This window comes from Erythrolamprus reginae, chromosome 2 (assembly GCF_031021105.1).
Source record: "Erythrolamprus reginae isolate rEryReg1 chromosome 2, rEryReg1.hap1, whole genome shotgun sequence".
NCBI lineage: Eukaryota > Metazoa > Chordata > Lepidosauria > Squamata > Dipsadidae > Erythrolamprus > Erythrolamprus reginae.
In genome coordinates this window covers 18,664,131-18,687,236 of record NC_091951.1, presented here as the reverse complement: position 1 = coordinate 18,687,236, position 23,106 = coordinate 18,664,131, and the positions used below count along the sequence as shown (strand labels likewise).

General features: G+C 44.1%; 1 protein-coding gene across 4 annotated transcripts; it reads left to right on the top strand.

Annotated features, from left to right (window-relative positions):
* The first annotated feature begins 562 nt into the window (after window positions 1-562).
* On the top strand, window positions 563-22,492 carry LOC139159830 (zinc finger and SCAN domain-containing protein 31-like). 4 transcript variants are annotated; one of them, XM_070737246.1, is made up of 4 exons: window positions 563-638; window positions 8,990-9,822; window positions 10,526-10,604; window positions 17,670-22,492. In XM_070737246.1, exons 2-4 carry the CDS (start codon window positions 9,118-9,120, stop codon window positions 18,404-18,406), a joined length of 1,521 nt encoding a protein of 506 aa, XP_070593347.1. In that variant the 5' UTR covers window positions 563-638; window positions 8,990-9,117; the 3' UTR covers window positions 18,407-22,492. The 4 variants fall into 4 exon arrangements, with proteins under 4 accessions (XP_070593347.1, XP_070593345.1, XP_070593346.1 ...); XM_070737244.1 differs by having other exon boundaries at window positions 17,667-22,492; XM_070737245.1 differs by lacking the exon at window positions 563-638 and adding an exon at window positions 7,618-7,785.
* Window positions 22,493-23,106: the final 614 nt, after the last annotated feature.

Genomic DNA, 23,106 nt, shown 5'->3' with positions numbered 1-23,106 from the left:
TGCCGCGTGACCTTGGGAACGAGCCATATGAAAGGGGGGAGGGGGTTGTCGGTCCGGATAGGAGAAAGAGATCTTTCTTTACGACTCAGTGTTTCCCAACCTTGGCAACTTGAAGATATCTGGACTTCAACTCCCAGAATTCCCCAGCCAGCATTCGCTGGCTGGGGAATTCTGGGAGTTGAAGTCCAAATATCTTCAAGTTGCCAAGGTTGGGAAACACTGCTTTATGTATTGAGGCCTGGATGTAAAAGGAGGCCGGATACGAAGGGCCCTAATCCAAGTCACACCTGGGGGAGGGAGACACACATTATTTCTTGCAAAGAATTTCTTAAGCATTTCACAGGGCCGTTATTTTAATCTTTGGTCGATTTATTTAATGCGTGTGCCGCCCGCCTCGCGAATTCAAAGCCACGTTGCTCAACCCTTTTTCTAACACAGTTTTTCACGCGTGAAACCCTAGATTTCGCGGGAATTTTTTTTAAAGGAAAAGTCCTTTTAAAGATAGACTGCCACTGCAACGATGGAAGGGATTTTTTTTAATTGCCGTGCTACTTCTTTGCCTGGATGTTGGATACATAAACGGAAAAGAACTGCAAAAACCAGCAGGGAATAAAACGCCTCCAAAGAAAGCAGTGGCGGTGAGTCCCGCAAGCTTTTTACTCCCGCGCCCTCCCAAGCCCGTCATCAATCATACAAATCCAGATAGATAGATAGATAGATAGATAGATAGATAGATAGATAGATAGATAGATAGATAGATAGACGATAGATAGATAGATAGATAGATAGATAGATAGATAGATAGAAGATAGATAGAAGATAGATAGATAGAAGATAGATAGAAAGAAGATAGATAGAAGATAGATAGATAGATAGATAGATAGATAGAAGATAGATAGATAGAAGATAGATAGAAAGAAGATAGATAGATAGACGATAGATAGATAGAAGATAGATAGATAGAAGATAGATAGATAGATAGAAGATAGATAGAAAGAAGATAGATAGATAGATAGATGATAGATAGATAGATAGATAGAAGATAGATAGATAGATAGATAGATAGATAGATAGATAGAAGATAGATAGAAGATAGAAGATAGAAGATAGATAGATAGATGATAGATAGATAGATAGATAGATAGATAGATAGATAGATAGATAGATAGATAGATAGATAGATAGATAAGAAGCAAGCTTCACCTCGGATCCCGCCTCGTGGGAAGGAAAACTGGGCTGGAAAGGCTGCAGCCGGCGTGCTCTCTTTTTTTTTCTGCACGTGTCCGATCTGAGTGAGAATCAAGCCCTGCCCATTTTAAACTTTTGCAAGACTCCTCCCTCACCCGATAGGAGCTTTAAGAGAGATGGGAGAACCTACATTTAAAAGATCTATATCCTTAAAAAGAGGCTAGGGAGACGCCATTCATATGTTAATGAAGAAAAAGGAGGAGAAAATATTTGAGTAAATAAGTTTGAGAGATTGCCTGGGGCAGGGCCGGTTCAATACTCCTCTACCAGGCATGTCCTATTTTAGAAACATAGAAACATAGAAGACTGACGGCAGAAAAAGACCTCATGATCCATCTAGTCTGCCCTTATACTATTTTCTGTATTTTATCTTAGGATGGATATATGTTTATCCCAGGCATGTTTAAATTCAGTTACTGTGGATTTATCTACCACGTCTGCTGGAAGTTTGTTCCAAGGATCTGCTACTCTTTCAGTAAATAATATTTTCTCATGTTGCTTTTGATCTTTCCCCCAACTAACTTCAGATTGTGTCCCCTTGTTCTTGTGTTCACTTTCCTATTAAAAACACTTCCCTCCTGAACCTTATTTAATCCTTTGATATATTTAAATGTATTGATCATGTCCCCACTTTTCCTTCTGTCCTCCAGACTATACAGATTGAGTTCATTAAGTCTTTCCTTATTTTACAGTTGGAAACATTAAATAATGCACTTGGGAAAAAGGAATCCTCAATCTGAGTATTGTATTGGCAGTTCTGTGTTAGCAAAAACTTCAGAAGATATTTTATTCATTCTTATAGAATAGAATAGAATTTTATTGGCCGAGAGTGATTGGACACACAAGGAATTTGTCTTTGGTGCAGATGCTGATAGGGAGGTGTATAAAATGAGACAGAAGGAGGCGAAACAGATAATATATGCTGCTAAAGCCTCAAAAGAGGAAGAAATTGCCAAATCTCTAAAGAAGGGGGATAAAACCTTCTTCAGATATATTAGTGATAAGAAGAAGAAAAACTACGGCATCACGAAGCTTAGTACCGGGAAAAATACATGCATTGATGGGAATAAGGAGATCGCTGACCATTTCAATAGCTACTTCTGTTCAGTTTTCTCAAAAGACACCTTACAAAATAATACTATAGAGGGATATAGCATTGCCTCCAACTGTACGGATTCAGCTCCAGTGATCTTAGAAGCCGATGTCTTAGAAGAACTTGAACGATTAAAGATAAATAAGGCAATGGGTCCAGATGGCATCCACCCCAGAGTTCTTAAAGAACTCAGATCTGTCATTGCTACCCCCCTGACTGATTTGTTTAACCAATCCTTGTTAACAGGAGATGTTCCTGAGGATTGGAGAATGGCAAGTGTTGTGCCTATCCACAAGAAGGGCAGTAGAGAAGAAGCTGGTAACTACAGGCCAGTTAGCTTGACATCAGTTGTCGTTAAAATGATGGAGACTCTACTGAAAAAGAGGATAAATCAGCACCTAAAAAACAATAAATTATTGGACCCAAATCAGCATGGCTTTACTGAAGGCAAATCATGTCAGACTAATCTCATTGATTTCTTTGACTATGTCACAAAGGTGTTGGATGAAGGTGGTGCCGTGGATATTGCCTACCTGGACTTCAGCAAAGCCTTTGATACGGTTCCACATAAAGAGCTGATAGATAAATTAGTGAAGATTGGACTTAATCCCTGGATAGTTCAATGGATTTGCAGCTGGCTGAAGCATAGACACCAGAGGGTTGTTGTGAATGGCGAGTATTCTGAGCAGAGTCAGGTTACAAGCGGTGTGCCACAAGGGTCTGTTCTGGGTCCTATTCTTTTTAATATGTTTGTGAGTGACATAGGGGAAGGTCTGGTAGGGAAGGTTTGCCTATTTGCCGATGACTCTAAAGTGTGCAATAGGGTTGATATTCCTGGAGGCGTCGGCAATATGGTAAATGATTTAGCTTTACTAGATAAATGGTCAAAGCAATGGAAACTGCAGTTTAATGTTTCCAAATGTAAAATAATGCACTTGGGGAAAAGGAATCCTCAATCTGACTATTGTATTGGCAGTTCTGTGTTAGCAAATACTTCAAAAGAAAAGGATTTAGGCGTAGTGATTTCTGACAGTCTCAAAATGGGTGAACAGTGCAGTCAGGCAGTAGGGAAAGCAAGTAGGATGCTTGGCTGCATAGCTAGAGGTATAACAAGCAGGAAGAGGGAGATTATGATCCCGCTATATAGAATGCTGGTGAGACCACATTTGGAATACTGTGTTCAGTTCTGGAGACCTCACCTACAAAAAGATATTGACAAAATTGAACGGGTCCAAAGACGGGCTACAAGAATGGTGGAAGGTCTTAAGTATAAAACGTATCAGGAAAGACTTAATGAACTCAATCTGTATAGTCTGGAGGACAGAAGGAAAAGGGGGGACATGATCGAAACATTTAAATATATTAAAGGGTTAAATAAGGTCCAGGAGGGAAGTGTTTTTAATAGGAAAGTGAACACAAGAACAAGGGGACACAATCTGAGGTTAGTTGGGGGAAAGATCAAAAGCAACATGAGAAAATATTATTTTACTGAAAGAGTAGTAGATCCTTGGAACAAACTTCCAGCAGACGTGGTAGATAAATCCACAGTAACTGAATTTAAACATGCCTGGGATAAACATATATCCATCCTAAGATAAAATACAGAAAATAGTATAAGGGCAGACTAGATGGACCATGGGGTCTTTTTCTGCCGTCAGACTTCTATGTTTCTATGTTTCTATGCTCTCAGTGTACATAAAAGAAAAAGATACATGTGTCAAGAACCATGTGGTACAACACTTAATGATTGTCATAGGGATCAACTAAGCAATGAAGAAACAATCAATATTAATAAAAATCTTAGGATACAAGCAACGAGTTGCAGACATACAGTCTTAAGTGGGAGAAAAAGGATGATGGGAATGATGAGAAAAACAAGTAGAATAGAAGTGCAGACTTAGTAAAGAGTCTGACAGTTCATTCATTCAGATTTCTATGCCACCCAATACCGAAGGACTCGGGGCGGCTTTGATTGATTGGTTGGTTGATTGATTGATTGGTTGGGGCTCCGTTTTTCCTCCGCCAGGTCTAGAAACTAGGTAGGTTTGGTAGAAAGAAGGTGGCTGGGTCAAAAGCCACTCAAAGTCCTTTCTCCATGCTAGTATTTCTCAGGTCAAGAACCCATTTTCCCCAGGAATAGATTAGATTAGATTAGATTATTGGATTTGGAAGGGTTACTGGAATAGGGAAAGGGCCTACATATGTATGTAAATAAATAAAACCAGTATAGAGGGAACGAGGAAGGAAGGAAGGAAGGATAAAGAAAAAGGAAGGAAGGAAAGAAAGAAAAGAAAGGAAGGAAGGAAGAGAGAGAGAAAGAAACAGAATGAAAGAAAGTAAGAGGAAGGAAGGAAAGAAAAGTGAAAGAGAGAGGGAGAATGAAGGAAGAAAACACAAGAAAGAGAGGTAAATGAAGGATGACTAGACATATTCAAGAGGAGATTGGACAAAAGTGTACATAAAATGAAAAAAAGAAAAGAAAAATGCATTCATCAAGAATCATAAGATACAACACTTTGTGCTAGTCATAGGTTACCTCTGTAATAAGCAATCAAATCATACTATGTAACAAACAATATAAATCTTTAAAATACAAACAGCATGGTTATAGTCATAAGTGGGATAGGTTATAGGAAGGATCAGAAGCTGGGAATGCTCCAACACTGGAAGTTTTTAAGAAGATGTTGGATAACCATTTCATTTGTCTAAAGTGGTGTAAGGTTTCCTGCCTTAGCAGGGGGTTGGACTAGAAGACCTCCAAGGTCCCATCCAACTCTGTTGTTCTTATAGAATAATGATAATATTCTTAGTATATTATCTTAGTCTCAGTAAATAGATTGACAGTGTTGTGGGAATTAGTTGTTTAGCAACTAATTTGGGGGGAAACTCCTTGTGTCTAGTTGTTCTGGTGTGTAGTGCTGTATAGCACTGTAGAGCAGTGGTTAGAGTGCAGTGCTACAAGCTACTTATTGCTGGTCACTGGCTGCCAGCAGTTTGGCAGATCGAATCTCAGTAGGCTCAAGATTGACTCAGCCTCCTATCCTTCCAAGGTCGGTAAAATGAGTACCCAGATTTTTGGGGGCAATATGCTTACTTTCTGTAAACAGCTTAGAGAGGGCTGAGAAGTGGAATATAAGTCTAAATGCTATTGCTATTGTTATTTTGAGAGTAGAAGTTGAAACAATTTATATCCAGGATGCGAGGGGGTCTGTGGAAGTAACACAAACCAGGTTTGTGGGTGGATTTTGAGCGAAATCCTTCTAGAGGAAAAATGGAGCCCCAATCAATCAAACCAGCTGGCTGGGGAATTCAGGGAAATGAAGTCCACACATCTTAAATTTGTTGATCCCCAGAAGCACTGCTCCAAGCATCGATGGGCATGATCACTGTTTGTAAACCATGATTTTAGGATGTACTATGTTTTAGCAAGCCACCCCAATGTGATCATGGTTAACCAGTCATTAACTGCTTAATTGCACTCAACTTCTGGAGGCAAGTCATTCCACTGCTTAATTATCCTCACTGTCAATAAATTTCTCCTTAATTCCAGGTTGTTTCTCTCTTGATTAGTTTCCATCCATTGCTTATTGTCTTGCCTTCTGGTGCTTTGGGGAAATAGTATGGTCTCCTCCTCTTTGTGGTAACCACTCAAAAGTATTAGAACATTGCAAGAGAAGATGACCAGCAGTGAAAAGAACAAACTCTGTTATATAACTGATGAGGGGATACCAATTATTAAAAATGTAAATGATAAAATCTGCAAACCTTAAAGATGCCTCAAGACTTTCATTTTTAGGGTGACACTTGTCTTGCAAACTGGCTGACTGACTAGGTGCCATCAGGCTGGTGTTGACTCTTAGCAACTAAACAGAAGGATTTCCCCCATGAATCCCAGCTGCCAGTAAGGTCCCACAGAGTTGGCCTTCTCTGGGCCCCGTCGACTAAACAATGTTGTCTGGCGGGCCCCAGGGAAAGAGCCTTCTCTGTAGCGGCCCCGGCCCTCTGGAAACAACTCCCCCCAGAGATCAGAATTGTCCCCACCCTCCTTGCCTTTCATAAGCTCCTTAAAACCCACCTTTCTCGTCAGGCATGGGGGAATTGAGATATTCCTTCCCTCCAGGCCTATACAATTTATGCATGGTATATTTGTGTGTATGTTTGGTTTTTTAATAAGGGTTTTTAGTTATTTTAAATATTAGATTTGTTATATGTTGCTTTATTATTGTTGTTAGCTACCCCGAGTCTGTGCAGAGGGGCGGCATACAAATCTAATAAATTATTATTATTATTATTATTATTATTGTTATTATTATGTCAGTACAACACAGCAAACGAGATCACTATGCTAGATTTCGTATTTCATCACCAGTCGGGCGCTTCTCAAGCACCTAGGACTGCGTGATGTAGCGGCGAATTGTTTGCTGATCCCAGTAAAGCGGCCTTTTGCAATTGACAGATGGAGATTTTGTCAATTCCAATGGTTTTCAAATGTCTGCTGAGATCCTTTGGCACTGCGCCCAGCATGCCAAGTACCACTGGGACCACTTTCACTGGCTTATGCAGAGTCGTTGCAGCTCGATTTTTAGATCTTCGTATTTCACTAATTTCTCTAGCTGCTTCTCCACAATTCTGCTGTCTCCTGGGATTGCGATGTTGATGATCCATACTTTCTTTTTCTCCACGATCACAATGTCTGGTATGTTATGCTTCAGAATTCGGTCAGTCTGAAGACGGAAGTCCCACAGTAGTTTTGCTTGCTCATTTTCGACCACTTTTTCGGGCTTATGATCCCACCAGTTCTTTGCCACTGGCACCGGCACAAGTTCCAGTGGATCATCTGTGCTACAGTATCATGTCTTCTATTATTATTATTATTATTATTATTATTATTATTATTATTATTATTATTGGACACACAAGGAATCTGTCTTTTGTGCAGATGCTCTCAGTGTACAGTACATAAAAGGAAAAGATACAATTGTCAAGAATCATCAAGAATCTCCATCATGACCAATGTTGGTCATGAATTTTTATTTATTTATTTGGATTTCAGATTGAGCTGAAAGAGTGTTACATCTCTATGGATGATTCTCAAGACACCCTGGTCTGCCTACTGGGTCTCCCCTCCTTTTCGTTCAGCCCCTTCCCAGCAACAACCCCCCCCCCCCACGCGTTGTCAGAGGCAAATCCCAGCCCCTGGAGGGTTTGAATCACTGAGGGGACCCAGCCGAAGGGTTAATCCGATAGAGTGGACGGCTGCTAGAGCGGCCATCTCTGCTCTTGGCGGGTGTGTTTGGAGGTGGTGGGGGTCCCTGGCAAGGAGCATCTCCCTCCCTCCCTCCCTCCCTTTCCCGCCTTCACCCTCCATTCCTGCAGAGAAGCCTTCTTGGGGATCTCGCCCTTGCAATTGCATCGAGAGGGGCGCAAGAGGACCCGCTGCCCAAGTGAGTGGAAACCTCCTTCCCCAACCTCGTAAAAGCCCAGAAATCCGGGTGCAAGGTTGCTCCGTGTCGATCAGAAGCCCCTTTTTCGGGGAGGGGGGGAGGTCTCTCTGCAAAGCGTTTCCCCCCCAGTAACAAGTGGGGCAAGCTCGCCCCCCCCACCCGCTGGAGAAAGAGCTGGCCTGGTTCCAACCGATCTTTGGGAAAAGGTTGGGTCGAGATCCCATGGTGCTCAGCCGGCTGGGGAGGATGGGCTTTGGAATTCCCATCCCTCTGGAAGCCCCCTACTTTGGGGGAGGGTTGTGCTAAAGGGGAGGGGTGTTTGGGGGTGCTCCAATATTTTGGAGATGCTCTGACCGGAACAAAACTGGGTATGTTTCAAGCTTATCTGGTCTGGTCTGGTCTGGTCTGGTCTGGTCTGGTCTGGTCTGGTCTGCCTGCCTGCCTGCCTGCCTGCCTGCCTGCCTGCCTGCCTGCCTGCCTGCCTGCCTGCCTGCCTGCCTGCCTGCCTGCCTGCCTGCCTGCCTGCCTGCCTGCCTGCCTGCCTGCCTGCCTGCCTGCCTGCCTGCCTGCCTGCCTGCCTGCCTGCCTGCCTGCCTGCCTGCCTGCCTGCCTGCCTGCCTGCCTGCCTGCCTATCTATCTATCTATCTATCTATCTATCTATCTATCTATCCCTCCCTCTCATCTGTCTGTCTGTCTGTCTGTCTGTCTGTCTGTCTGTCTGTCTGTCTATCATCTATCTATCTATCTATCTATCTATCTATCTATCTATCTATCATTATCTATCTATCATCTATCTATCATCTATTTATCTATCTATCTATCTATCTATCTCTAATAGATAGTTAAAGGAACTATTATAATTATTATTATTATTAATAATAATAATTATTATTATTAGATTTGTATGCCGCCCCTCACTGAGGACTTGGAGCGGCTCACAACAAATAAAACATCATATACAAATCCAATGTTAAAAACAGTTTTAAAAGACCCCTATTAAAAAATTTAAAACTATACTTTGTTGATCCATTGTTTCTCAACCTTGGCCACTTGGAAGACTGGTGGACTTCAAACCCCAGAATTCCCCAACCACAGCCCTGCTGACTGGGGAATTCTGGGAGTTGAACTCCAGAAGTCTTCCAAGTAGACAAGGTTGAGAATGGATGATTTAGACTATTTATTCTCTTGTTTTTTTTGACCTAGGGGACAGGACTGCCACCCCATTGGCAGCATCGGGTGTAAGTCTTGGGAAAGTTGGCCAAAAGAACTCCCTGGTGGACATCAAGGAAGTAACCCCAGTTTGGGCCTGAGATGGGATAAGAATCCCTCTCATGGCTTCCAGCAAAGCGATACGGAAAGAGAGGGGGGCTCCCTCGTCCCTGCGCCTCGCAATCCAAGCTGCTCAAGGAAAGAGAGTCAAAATGGAGGAGAAGGAAACGGCCTGCGCCAGGCCGGCCGAGCGAGTCCAGAAGGAATCCTGCTTGGTCCAGGCCGGGGCCCCACCTGAAATACTGAGACGGGGGTCCCCACTGCAGATCAAGCAGGAACCGGACGAGAGCCTGGCCCAGCGCTGGGAGGCCCAGTGGCAGAATTTCTTGAAGATGGTGCAGGTCCCTCACCCTGGTTGGGGTTCCCCTCCGTTGCCAGAGCTGGTGGCCTTTAGCGACTCCGAACGGGCCCAACCCACCATCGGGATGACTCCGCAGGTCTTTGGCTGGAAAGTGAAGGAGGAAGGCCGCGAGGAAGAGATGGGCGGGAACGCGGAGGCCCAGAGGCAGCGGTTCCGGCATTTTTGCTACCAGGATGCCGAAGGACCCCGCGAAGTCTGCAACCACCTCCGGGAGCTTTGCCACCGGTGGTTGAAGCCGGAGAGGCACACCAAGGAGGAGATCCTGGAGACTCTGGTGCTGGAGCAGTTCCTGGCCATTCTGCCCTCGGAGATCCAAGGCTGCGTCAGAGACCGGGGACCGGAGAGTTGTGCCCAGGCGGTGGCCCTTGCTGAGGGCTTCCTCCTAAGACAGAGGGAGGCCCAGTTGGTGAGCGTTGGTCCTGTCTCCTGATTGATTGATTGATTGATTGATTGGATTTATATGCCGCCCTTCCCTGAGGACTCGGGGCGGCTTACAACATCTAAAAGAAACAGTAGAATACAATAAGCTAAATTATTTTTTTGTGTTGACCAGTATTATTTAACTAATAAATAATAATAGTAATAATAATTTATTAGATTTGTATGCCGCCCCTCTCTGAAGACTCGGGGTGGCTCACAACACGATAAAAACAGTATTATACAGGCACAAATCTAATATTTTTTTAAAAAAAACTAAAAACCCTATCATAATTAAATAATTAAATTTAATTACCGTAAATTGTTATTTAAGCAATATCCCTAAAGATTAGCTTCCTTTATCTTTTTTCTCTTCTAACTAGTTATAAAATTTATCCCATATTTTTTAGTAAATCAGAGTCCTCCTTCCCTTTTAACTTCCTTGTTTGCCCCTCCCCTCAAATTTCCGATCTAGAGATTTCCTTGTGGTCTCCCATTCAAAGCCTAACATGGCCGGACTCCCTTAGCTTTGCCAGTTCAGTTTAGCTTGGATCGATGGCTGCGCCTGCTGCGATTCAGTTTACTCTCCCAGGGTTAATAAAAACAGCATTGTCAAGTTGTACTTTTTGTTGATTTGTTTCAGTATCACAGGTTCCTTTATACTGATGGGCCTTTGTTGTTTGCTCTTTCAGGGTCAGGATTGCTTGGAGGAAATGACGGAGAACCTTCCCAGGATCCATCAAGTCTGCCTCGGGGCCTCTCGAAAGCTAGGTAATGTCAAAAGTGGGGTTCCCCTCTCCCCCCCAGCGTCATAATCTATTGGTAGAACGGCCTGATCCACCTTACAGGGTTCTTGTTTTACGGGAAATAGGAAGTAGGAATAAAGATGCGCTAAAAATCAAATAAATAAACTAAATTGGGTGCGCCATCAGTGGAAGTTTAATAATAATAATAATAATAATAATAATAATAATAATAATAATAATTTATTAGATTTGTATGCCGCCCCTCTCCGAAGACTCGGAGCGGAAGAGAGATCAGGCAACCATTGGTCTGGATAGCAGAGCGTCTCCTGCTTGAGTGGTGGGGTGGTGGTGGGGTTGGACTAGAAGACCTCCAAGGTCCCTTCCCACTCTGATATTCTTTTTTTTAAAAAAATATGTTTATTAAATTTTTTCCAATTTTTAAAACAATACATAATCTTATTTACAGGTGTATCAGCCTGTTGTATGTACATTTTTATCTATATTGTCTTTAACTATCTTTATACATCTTGATGTTTTATTCCAGTGTTTGTTTTGAGTTCCTTTTTTTAAGTCCATAAATACCATATTGTCCAGATTGCATAGTAGTCCGAATCTTCAGAGAGGGCAGCATACAAATCTAATAAATAATAATAATAATAATAATAATAATAATAATAATAATAATAATTACTACTACTACTATTATTACTATTATTATTATTATTATTATGCACTTCTATTCTATTAGTTTTTCTCATCATTCCTTTCACCCATTTCCTCCCATGGTGACTGCGTGACTGTAACTTGTTGCTTATATCCTAAGATTTTTATTAATATTGCTTCTTCATTGCTTATTTGACCCCTACGACAATCATTAAGTGTTGTACCATATGATTCTTGACAAATGTATATTTTATTTTATGTACTCTGAGAACATATGCACCAAGACAAATTCCTTGTGTGTCCAATCACACTTGGCCAATAAAAATTCTATTCTATTCTATTATTATTATTATTATTATTATTATTATTATTATTATTATTATTTTGGTTGTTTAGTCTGTCCATCTCCGCACACTCATATATTTTCTTGATGATATCTTTGTCCTCCGGTAGCTGTGGATTCTTCCACTTCTGCGCAAATACGATCTTTGCCGCTGTTATTATATGCAGGATTAAATATTTAACATTTTTGGCATAGGACCCTCTCATAATACTCTGATATTCTATTGCATGAGATATGTGCAAGCAAATGGAATGGGAGATGTGGAGTGGAAAAGAGGCCAATTAGATAGATCTATTGATTGATTCTGTGCCGATGAAGTCACTATGGACTCTTTAGCCCAGTGTTTCCCAATCTTGGCAACTTGGAGATATCTGGACTTCAACTCCCAGAATTCCCCAGCCAGCATTCGCTGGCTGGGGAATTCTGGGAATTGAAGTCCAAATATCTTCAAGTTGCCAAGGTTGGGAAACACTGCTATAGCCACTGCACAGACGAATTTTCTAAGCTTACAAATAAACTGGGACATTTTACATCATTCATTTATCGATTTATGTGGTTGCTGAGAGTCAACGCCAAGTTGACGGCTCACATCAGTCAATCAATACGTTGGTCAGATTATAGATGATGAAAAAAACATTCTAGTGCAGTGATGGTGAACCTTTTTTTCCTCCGGTGCCAAAAGTGTGTGTGCGTGCTATATTGCGCATGCTTGAGTGCCCACATCCATTATTCAATGCCTGGGGAGGGTGAAAACAGCTCCCCCTGTCCCCAGTGGCCTCTAGAGGCCAGAAGCAGTCTGTTTCCCAACTTCTGGTGGGCCCAGTAGGTTCGTATTTCACCTTCCCCAGTCTCCAAGGGCTTCCCTGGAATCAGAGGAGGATACAAATGCCCCCCCCCCATCCCCAGAGGATCTCTGGAAGCCAAAAACGCCCTCCCAAAGTCTCTGTGAGCCAAAAATCAGTCGGGTGGTACACACATGCACGTTGGAGCTGAGCTAGAGCAACGACTCGCGTGCCAGCAGGTATGGCTCCGCATGCCACCTATGGCACCCATACCATAGGTACGCCATCATTTCCGGTAGGCCCATCGGGCCTGTTTTTCGCCATCCACAGGCCTGTTTTTCGCCATCCACAGGCCCGTTTTTACCTTTCAGAGGCCTGTTTTTCGCCATCCACAGGCCTGTTTTTCGCCATCCACAGGCCTGTTTTTCGCCATCCACAGGCCCGTTTTTACCTTTCAGAGGCCTGTTTTTCGCCATCCACAGGCCTGTTTTTCGCCATCCACAGGCCTGTTTTTCGCCATCCACAGGCCTGTTTTTTGCCATCCACAGGCCCGTTTTTACCTTTCAGAGGCCTGTTTTTCGCCATCCACAGGCCTGTTTTTCGCCATCCACAGGTCTGTTTTTCGCCATCCACAGGCCTGTTTTTCGCCATCCACAGGCCTGTTTTTCGCCATCCACAGGCCTGTTTTTCGCCATCCACAGGCCTGTTTTTTGCCATCCACAGGCCTCGTTTTCACCATCCACAGGCCTGGTTTTCACCATCCACAGGCCTGGTTTTTGCCATCCACAGGCCTCGTTTTCACCATCCACAGGCCTGGTTTTCACCATCCACAGGCCTGGTTTTTGCCATCCACAGGCCTGTTTTTCGCCATCCACAGGCCTGTTTTTCGCCATCCACAGGCCTGTTTTTCACTATCCACAGGCCTGGTTTTCGCCATCCACAGGCTCTGAAGGCTTTCCTTAATTCTGGGGTGGGCAAAAACGCCCCCTGGAATGCCCAAAATCAGCTGCCCAGTGCACACACGCACGCTGGAGCTGACATAGGGCAACTCTTTGCATGCCCTCAGACATGGATTCACATGCCACCTGTGGTCTATGTGCCATAGGTTCGCCATCACTGGGTTTTATAGGGCTTTAATTGGCTTGTGTGCTATGCTGGTTTTCAAGCAGTTGTCGGAATCTATTGGTGGTTTGTGAGATATCCTTGAGGCATGACAATGTAATTCTTCCCAGGGTAATGAAATCAGAGCAAGAAAAAAAAAGCAAGCTCAGAGAGCAACAATGTCATCTGGCGGGACCCAGGGGAAGAGCCTTCTCTGTGGCGGCCCCGACTCTCTGGAACCAACTCCCCCCAGATATCAGAGTTGCCCCCACCCTCCTTGCCTTTCGCAAGCTCCTTAAAACCCACCTCTGTCGTCAGGCATGGGGGAATTGAAATTTATTTAATTTTATTTATTTAATTTTATTAATTAATTAATTAATAGGATTTGTATGCCGCCCCTCTCCGTAGACTCGGGGCGGCTCACAATACAATAAAAACAATTCCTGACAAATCTAATAATTTGCAATTTAAAATTTAAAACAGTTAAAAAACCTCATTTTTAAGCAGACATACCTACAAACATACCATACATAAATTATATAGGCCCGGGGGAGATATCTCAGTTCCCCCATGCCTGACTACAAAGGTGGGTTTTAAGAAGTTTGCGAAAGGCAAAGAGGGTAGGGGCAGTTCTAATCTCTGGGGGGAGCTGGTTCCAGAGAGTCGGGGCCGCCACAGAGAAGGCTCTTCCCTTCCCCCTAGGCTTATAGAATTTATACATGGTATGCTTGTATGTATGATTGGTTCTTTAAATTGGGATTTTTTAGATTATTTTTAATATTAGATTTGTTTACATTGTCTTTTTATTGTTGTTAGCCGCCCTGAGTCTACGGAGAGGGGCGGCATACAAATCTAATAAATAAATAAATAACAAGGACCGCTTGGTGTACATGATTCTGGCATAGGTTGTAAACCTGCTGTTTTGCCAGAGTAAATAAGCAGATCTCTGGATTCTGAGCTAATGAAGACACGGATGAGGTGAAAACTAAAGTGATTTATTGGAAAAAAGCCTGGAGGAGTGGCAGAAACTTAATGAAAGGACGATTCACAGAAAGGATGGAGTCTTTTAACTTTTTTTCAGATTCTGGAAACACCATCTTCTCCAGCCCAGAAAATGAAAACAGACCTCCAAATTCTGCCTCTTGAGAAAATTTTGCAGACAGCCGTTTTACGATTTTATTACTTAACCTTCATTATTTATCAGTACTCAGAAACTTCTCTGTGTCTTGAAGCAACCTTTGTACATTTCTACCTCCTCGACTTCCTTTGGCAAAGCTGCCATAAGTTTCATAAATCAAGACATTCATTCATAAATTCATTCGTTTGTTTTATCCCCTTTTAATGGCTTTAAACCATACAGAAGTATCCGGGCTGGTTTAACTCAAGTTTAAACTTACAGGTGCAATTTAAAAAATGATTTTTAAAAAAAGTCTGTGACATGTCCAAGGTGTGGAAACTAAACAAGGAGAGAAGCAACTTAGAACTACAAGAATGGTGAAAGGTCTTAAGCATAAAACGTATCAGGAAAGACTTAATGAACTCAATCTGTATAGTCTGGAGGACAGAAGGAAAAGGGGGGACATGATCGAAACATTTAAATATGTTAAAGGGTTAAATAAGGTTCAGGAGGGAAGTGTTTTTAATAGGAAAGTGAACACAAGAACAAGGGGACACAATCTGAAGTTAGTTGGGGGAAAGATCAAACGCAACGTGAGAAAATATTATTTTACTGAAAGAGTAGTAGATCCTTGGAACAAACTTCCAGCAGACGTGGTTGGTAAATCCACAGTAACTGAATTTAAACATGCCTAGGATAAACATATATCCATTGTAAGATAAAATACAGGAAATAGTATAAGGGCAGACTAGATGGACCATGAGGTCTTTTTCTGCCGTCAGTCTTCTATGTTTCTAGAACTAAGAAGAAGTTTCCTGACAGTTAGAATAATTAGCCAGTGGAACAGCTTGCCTCCAGAGGTTGTGAATGTTCCAACGCTGGAAGTTTTTCAGAAGATGTTGGATAACCATTTGTCTGAAACAGCATAGGAGTAGAACAGGGGCCACAGGCCACCACCGGGCCATGGCCTAATTGTGAGTTGAAGATTAGGAACTGAATTTGTAAGCCCTTCCCAATGTGGTGTTTATACACTGCTCAAAATAAATAAATAAAGGGAACAGATCCTAGATCTGAATGAATGAATTATTCTCATTGAATACTTTGCTCTGTACAAAGTTGAATGTGCACAACAACATGTGAAATTGATTGTCAATCAGTGTTGCTTCCTAAGAGGGCAGTTTTGATTTCACAGAAGTTTGATTTACTTGGAGTTATATTGTGTTGTTTAAGTGTTCCCTTTATTTTTTTTTAGCAGTATATTTCCCATCATCATCAAACATGGGCATTGCACGTGAAAGTAGACATTATTTAAACAGCATCGAATTAGGAAAGGCTGCTGTCAACTCATAAAGCATCCCTGGGGTGTTTTTGAGTTGCTATAGGCTGAGGTGGGGATGGGGGGATGGAAAAACCAGCAAAATGGCATGGCAGCCAGATGCAAATTCTGTGCTTCTCTTTCAAGGCTGTATCCCTGGGTTACCTACAGCAGCCAGAGGGGAGTGACCTCTACAACCCACAAAATTGCCCTGTTGGCAAATGTGATTAATGACACGCCCTGGGGGGAAATAGGATCAAAATTGGGACATAATTTACGTAAGGTCAGAGCTGGCTTCACTTGGGAAGTGCCGACAAAGCTCCTAATAAATAACTGGATTTCTTCTGAAGCTTGGACTGGAGGCTCATGATTTAGATTAGATTAGATTAGATTTATTGGATTTATATGCTGCCCCTCTCCGCAAACTCGGGGCGGCTCACAACAACAATAAAAAACAGTACATAATAACAAATCCAATGCCCACCAATCTAATTACAATTTAAAATTAGTAATTTCATAAAACAATCCCAATATATATATATATATATATATAAAACCAGGCACACAGTCAATCAATCAACAAAACAACATGGGCAAGGGGGAGATGTTTTAGTTCCCCCATACCTGACGGCAGAGGTGGGTCTTAAGAAGTTTACAAAAGGCAGGGAGGGTGGGGGCAATCCTAATCTCAGAGGGGAGTTGGTTTCAGAGGTTCGGGGCCCCCACAGAGAAAGCTCTTCCCCTGGGTCCCGCCAGACGACATTGTTTAGTCGACGGGACCCGAACAAGGCCGACTCTGTGGGACCTAACTGGTCGCTGGGATTCGTGCGGCAGGAGGCGGTCCCGAAGATATTCTGGTCCGGTGCCATGAAGGGCTTTATAGGTCATAACCAACACTTTGAATTGTGACCGGAAACTGATCGGCAACCAATGCAGACTGTGGAGTGTTGGAGTAATATGGATTTAATTAGGGCATCCATCCAGAACCCTGACAGCTATTGATGAAAGTTACAGGCAGTCATGGCTGTAAATGAACCTGCCCATTACAGGTCCTATATGATCCTAAAATGGGTTATCATGACCAATTTTCCAAACTTTTTGTGGTCATTAAAAAAAATCACCCCGGTCATTAAGTGAAACCAGTCATTAGATAAACTCTATGGTTGTCCAACAAACCCTTTGCTCACCAGGGGATGTTTTTGTCCCAAACTGGACGCAAATATCCGTTTTTGGCAAAATCGTAAATTACAATCATGTGACTATGGGACTCCACAAACAAGTTGTAAATGTGGGAAGATTGCTGAGCTCACCAATGTGATTGGGGGTGGGGGAAGCCATCAGAACTTTGAAACAGGTCAAGTCTATCTGTAAGCTTGGAAATTTATGAAGAATGTGTAACTCCTTAGCATCCGAGCATGTTAATATAAGGCAACTGGCAGTTGGAACAGAGTTCTTTTCAGGTGGGGAGGGGGAGTAGAACATCTAACTCCTTAGCATCAGAGCGTGCTAATATAATACTGTATTAAAAATACCAAAGATCTGATGGTCATTTTAAAAAATCCTTTCTTAGGGAGCACCTAGAAGCCAAGAGGAACATACATGCCAAGTTTCGCGTTTGTAGGTTTTACAGTTCTGGAGATTTCGTGATGAGTGAGTGGCTACTTGACGTTGAACTGAATGACTCCTTGATTTAATAAAGGAGAATATTTGTAGCTCAGGGTAAGCTTTATGCACACATTCACCATGTCCTTCTACTCTTCCTCCAGCAGGGGGCAGGCTGTTGAATGAACAGGAGCAGCCGCCTCTCTGGGACCAAGATAACCGAGAGTCCACCAGCAGGACGTCGCTCCCGAAGAATCAGGAAGTCCTCTTCCCACAGCCCGGATTGGGCAAAATTTTGGAGAATGAGCTGACGAGGCCCGAAAGGTCTTCGGGCTCCCTTCCGACCAAGAGAGGCTCCGAAGCGATCCCATGCCGGGTGGGCTACAAGGATCTCAGCGGGATCCTTTTCCAGGACCGGATCCAGGAGAGACCCCGGCAGAAGCGTTGCGTGGTGCTCCGCCGGCGGATCCACACGGAGGAGCGTCTCTACAAGTGCCAGGATTGCTGGAAGAGCTTTGACCACCGTTCCCACTTCATCCGCCACAAGAAGATCCACACGGGTGAGAAGCCCTTCCAGTGTACCAGCTGCGGGAAGAGCTTCAACCGGAACTCCAACCTCACCACCCACATGCGGACCCACACGGGCGAGAAGCCCTACAAGTGCTTGGATTGCGGCAAGAGCTTCCGCTGGAGCTCGGATTTCATCGTCCACGAGCGGACTCACACGGGGGAGAAGCCCTACAGCTGCGCGGACTGCGGGAAGGCCTTCCGCCGCAGCTCCAACCTCACGGCCCACGAGCGGACACACCGGGGCGAGAAGCCCTACAAGTGCTTGGACTGCGGGAAAAGCTTCACCCGAGGCCTCTACCTGATTGCACACAAAAAGACGCACTCGGGGGAGTGAGCGGGCGCGAGTGAAAGGCCTCCTCCTTGGACTTTTCCTGAGGGAGGAAGAGTTCGTCACACATCCCGTCGGAACGGCATGCACGGCAGTTTTCAGCTCATCTGGGAGGGCGGTGGTGGGGAACAAAACAATCTCTCCTGGGTTGGGGTTCATGGTCCAGTCAGTATCTCCAGATGATCTGCTGATGGATGAGATCCACAATAGTCTCACCCTCCCCCGCCCCCCGGTGCCAGGTTTGTCCACCGGAGTTGCCCCCCCCCCCCCCCCAAAAAAAAAATTCAGCCGGAATTCATTTCCGCGGACAGTCCTTCTGGCAAATCCTTCGCCCCAAGTCCAATCAACGAGTTTGGAAAATAGGACAACTTGGCCCAAGATGACCACACTTGGGGTGGCAGCTTCTCTCAGAAAGGGGCTCACTCTAGCGTGAGCAATTTCAATTGCCCAAAACCAAAATCGGGAGAGAGCTGGAAGTGAGCAAGGCCTTGTTATTAGGAAGGCCGGTTATTCTGGGCTGGATGGTTTCTCCACCTTGAAGCTGAGGGAGAAAGTCTTTCATTTTTAGACTGGCGCAGTGGTGGTGCAGATTTGAAGTCCAAAAGGACTTTGGAGCAGCGGAGAGACCTGCTTAACTCCATTAAGAGCAGGGACCTCCTAATTTGGCAGTTTTTAAGACTTGGAGATTTCGACTCCCAGAATTCCAGCAGGGACGGCTGAGGGATTCTGGGAGTTGAAGTCCACCAGTCTTAATAGTGGCCATTTTTGGAGACCTCGGATTTAGAGATTTTTTCTATGGGGCCGCTGCAGAATATCAGCCCCAGATGCCTGTTGGGGGAGGCAGACAGGATCTATTTGATTTGATTTGATTTATTGGATTTGTATGCCGCCCCTCTCCGAAGACTCGGGGCGGCTAACAACAATAATAAAACAGTATACACAATAATCCAATAGTAAAAACAATTAAAAACCCATTAAAGTAAAAACCAAACGTACATTCAGACATACCATGCATAAAATTGTAAGGCCTAGGGGGAAAGAGTATCTCAGTTCCCCCATGCCTGACGGCAGAGGTGGGTTTTAAGTAGCTTACAAAAGGCAAGGAGGGTGGGGGCAATTCTAATATCTGGGGAGAGTTGGTTCCAGAGGGCCGGGGCCGCCACAGAGAAGGCTCTTCCCCTGGGTCCCGCCAAGCGGCATTGTTTAGTTGACGGGACCCGGAGACGACCCACTCTGTGGGACCTAACTGGTCGCTGGGATTCGTGCAGCAGAAGGCGGTCCCTGAGATCATCTGGTCCGGTGCCATGAAGGGCTTTTGAACTTTATTTATTTATTATTAGAGTTGAAAGGGACCCTACAGGTCATCAAGTTCAACCCCCTGCCTGAGCAGGAAATCCTACATCACTTCAGCCAAATGGCAGTCCAATCTCCTCTTGAAAGTGTCCAAAGTTGGGGAGTCCACAACCTCCACTGGCAGGCCGTTCCACTGGTTGATTGCTCTCACCGTCAGGAAATTCTTCCTTATCTCCAGGTTGAATCTTTCCTTGGTCAGCTTCCAACCGTTGTTCCACGTCCGGCCCTCTGGTTCCCTGGAAAATAGTGTGTCCCCCTCCTCTCCGTGGCAACCCCTTAAGTACCCGTATACAGCTATCATGTCCCCCCCTAGCCCTTCTTTTTACTAGACTATCCATGCCCAGTTCCAGCAACCTTTCCTCGTATGGCCTTAAGAGAAACCTTTTGGGAATTAGATCTATTTATTTATTTATTTTATTTATTATTTAGATTTGTATGCCGCCCCTCTCTGCAGACTCGGGGCGGCTCAGCAAAACAAAACAATTCATGACAAATCTAAATTATAATTGAAAATATTTTTAAAAACCCATTTACTAAACAAACATACCTACAAACATACCATGCATAAATTGTATATGCCCGGGGGAGATGTCTCAGTTCCCCCATGCCTGACGACAAAGGTGAGTTTTAAGGAGCTTACGAAAGGCAAGGAGAGTAGGCGCAGTCCTAATCTCTGGGGGGAGCTGGTTCCAGAGAGTTGGGGCCGCCACAGAGAAGGCTCTTACCCTGGGGCCCGCCAACCGACATTGTTTAGTTGACGGGACCCGGAGAAGGCCCACTCTAGAGCACTGACTAGCTTGTCTTTTGATCCGCTTGTCATGTACCAGCTAGGAAGTCACTGTTAGGTCATTTTGATTCTCAAGTGATCCTTTCTTAGATGCATCTCACCCCTCTGTGTGATGGACATAGTAGTACTGATTTACCATAAGTGGCGGTGTTTCTCAACCTTGGAGGCTTCAAGATGTGTGGACTTCAACTCCCAGAATTCCCAAACTAGCAAAGTCTCTAAGGTTGAGAAACCTTGCCCTATGTTCACTCTGAGATAAGATAGTGGCCTGCCGATGACACAATTTTGGCACAATGGCTCCGGTGCTGGTCTGTGCATGGCACCATATTTTTTTGTAATTTTGGGCAATTTTTCGGCTCTCTGAGCATGCACAGAAGTAAAATTGCCCCTCTGCGCATGCACAAAAGTGGAATTGTGCATGCTCGCATGCGCGAAATGTCACAATGCGCACCGGTAGGAAAAGGTTAAAAGGAGCCCACCCCTGCTCTGAGAGGATTACATCAAAAGTGCTATACAAAGATTAGATTAGATTAGATTTATATGCCGCCCCTCTCCGTAGACTCGGGGCGGCTCACAACAATGGTAAAAAACAATACATAGTGTTCTGTCGGGCTCTCTGGTGGAATCCTCCCAAAAATTCACAGGTACAAATTTCAGACACACACACGTTTGAAAATTCAAACAATGTTCTTTATAATGAATATTCACTTAAACTAAGCCCTCTTTTGGTATAGCCAAGAGCACTCGTCTCCAAACAAACTGGTAATTTGTACAAGTCCCTTATCAGTTCTGTGATACTTAGCTTGCAGCTGTGAGGCAATTCACAGTCCTTCTTCTTTCACAAAGTGAAACACACTTTGCTCTGGTTTAGTTTCAAAGCGGGGGAAAATCAGCACACAAAAAGTCAAAGTCAGTAAATCAGTCACAAGGATCAGATAATCCTCCACAATGGCCAAACCCACAGGCTGCTATTTATAGCAGCCTCACTAATTACCACAGCCCCACCCAACCATAGGTGGCCTCATTTTCTTTGATAATAATCTCTCAGTTGTTGCTGCCTATGCATCGCTCTCCGCATGCGTGGCTGTATCATTAACTCTTGTTCTGAATCCAAGGAGGAGCTAGATAATTGATCTCCTTCTGAGCTGTCTGCCACACTCTCCTCCTCCCTGTCACTCATGTCTTCATCATCAGTTTCCACCGGGGGCAAAACAGGCCTGCAGCATGTGGATGTCTCCGCCACACCCACAGTCCTTGGGACAGGAGCTGGGCCAGAGCTAGCCACAACACATAGTAACAAATGTAATATTTAGCAATCTAAATTACAGTTTTAGGTTAAAAAAATCCAAAAGAAACCCCAATATATAAAAAACAAGCACACAGTCGAATCATACACAGAAACTACATGGGCAAGGGGGAGATGTTTCAATTCCCCCATGCCTGACGGCAGAGGTGGGTTTTAAGGAGTTTCCGAAAGGCAAGGAGGGTGGGGGCAATCCTAATCTCTGGGGGGGAGCTGGTTCCAGAGGGTTGGAGCCACCACAGAGAAGGCTCTTCCCCTGGGTCCCGCCAGACGATATTGTTTAGTCGACGGGACCTAACCCATCGCTGGGCCAAGTATTTATTATAATTATTATTTTTTTTATGATCGCCTGCCTCTTTTGAGAAGCTGGTGGGTGGGGGCAAGGTTTAAGATATTCGGCGTGCCGAACAGTGCCTCGGCGAACGAATTCTGCTTTTGCTCCGATAGCTATTCTGCCGTTCCACGGGAATGTGGCTTTTTAGCTTTGGGGAGGTGCTGAAAGAGGCTTTCACTTCAAACAGGGGAGAAGGGGAAAAAAGCATAACTGCGGAAAAAGGAGCATCCATTCCTAGTCCTCATGGAGAACGATGAGGAAGAGAGATTTTATGTATAGTGAATGTAGAATAAATCCAATAAGTAAATACGAAAAGCGTGTCTCGTTTAATCTGGGGGTATAAAATCTGAATGCTCAAATCCATATTAGGGCACTGCAGGGAGCCCTTGAATTACAATCACAGTTGGGGCCGAAATGTATGTTGCCAGGCGAGGATGTCGTTCCGTGAGTTTTGCCCCCAGTAAGTGAATCATTGCAATTGTTAAGTTAGGAATGCGGTTGTTAAGTGAATCTGGATTCCCCCTTGACATTGCTTGTCAGAAGGTCGCAAAATGCGATCGCGTAGGTGTGTGGGACACTGCAACAGCTACTAAGTGAGACCACACTTGGAGTTACTGTGTACAGTTCTGGACACCGCACTTCAAGAAGGATATAATAGAACTGGAAAAGGTGGAAAAAAGGGCAACAAGAATGATCAAGGAAATGGAGCCCCTCCCTTAGAAACATAGAAACATAGAAGACTGATGGCAGAAAAAGACCTCATGGTCCATCTAGTCTGCCCTTATACTACCGTGTTTCCCCGATAGTAAGACCCCCCCGATTGTAAGACATATGGGGGGTTTCAGGGGGGTCGGCTTATATAAGCCATACCCCGAAAGTAAGACATATGTCTTACTTTCGGGGAAACACGGTACTAAAAGCGAGGGAGC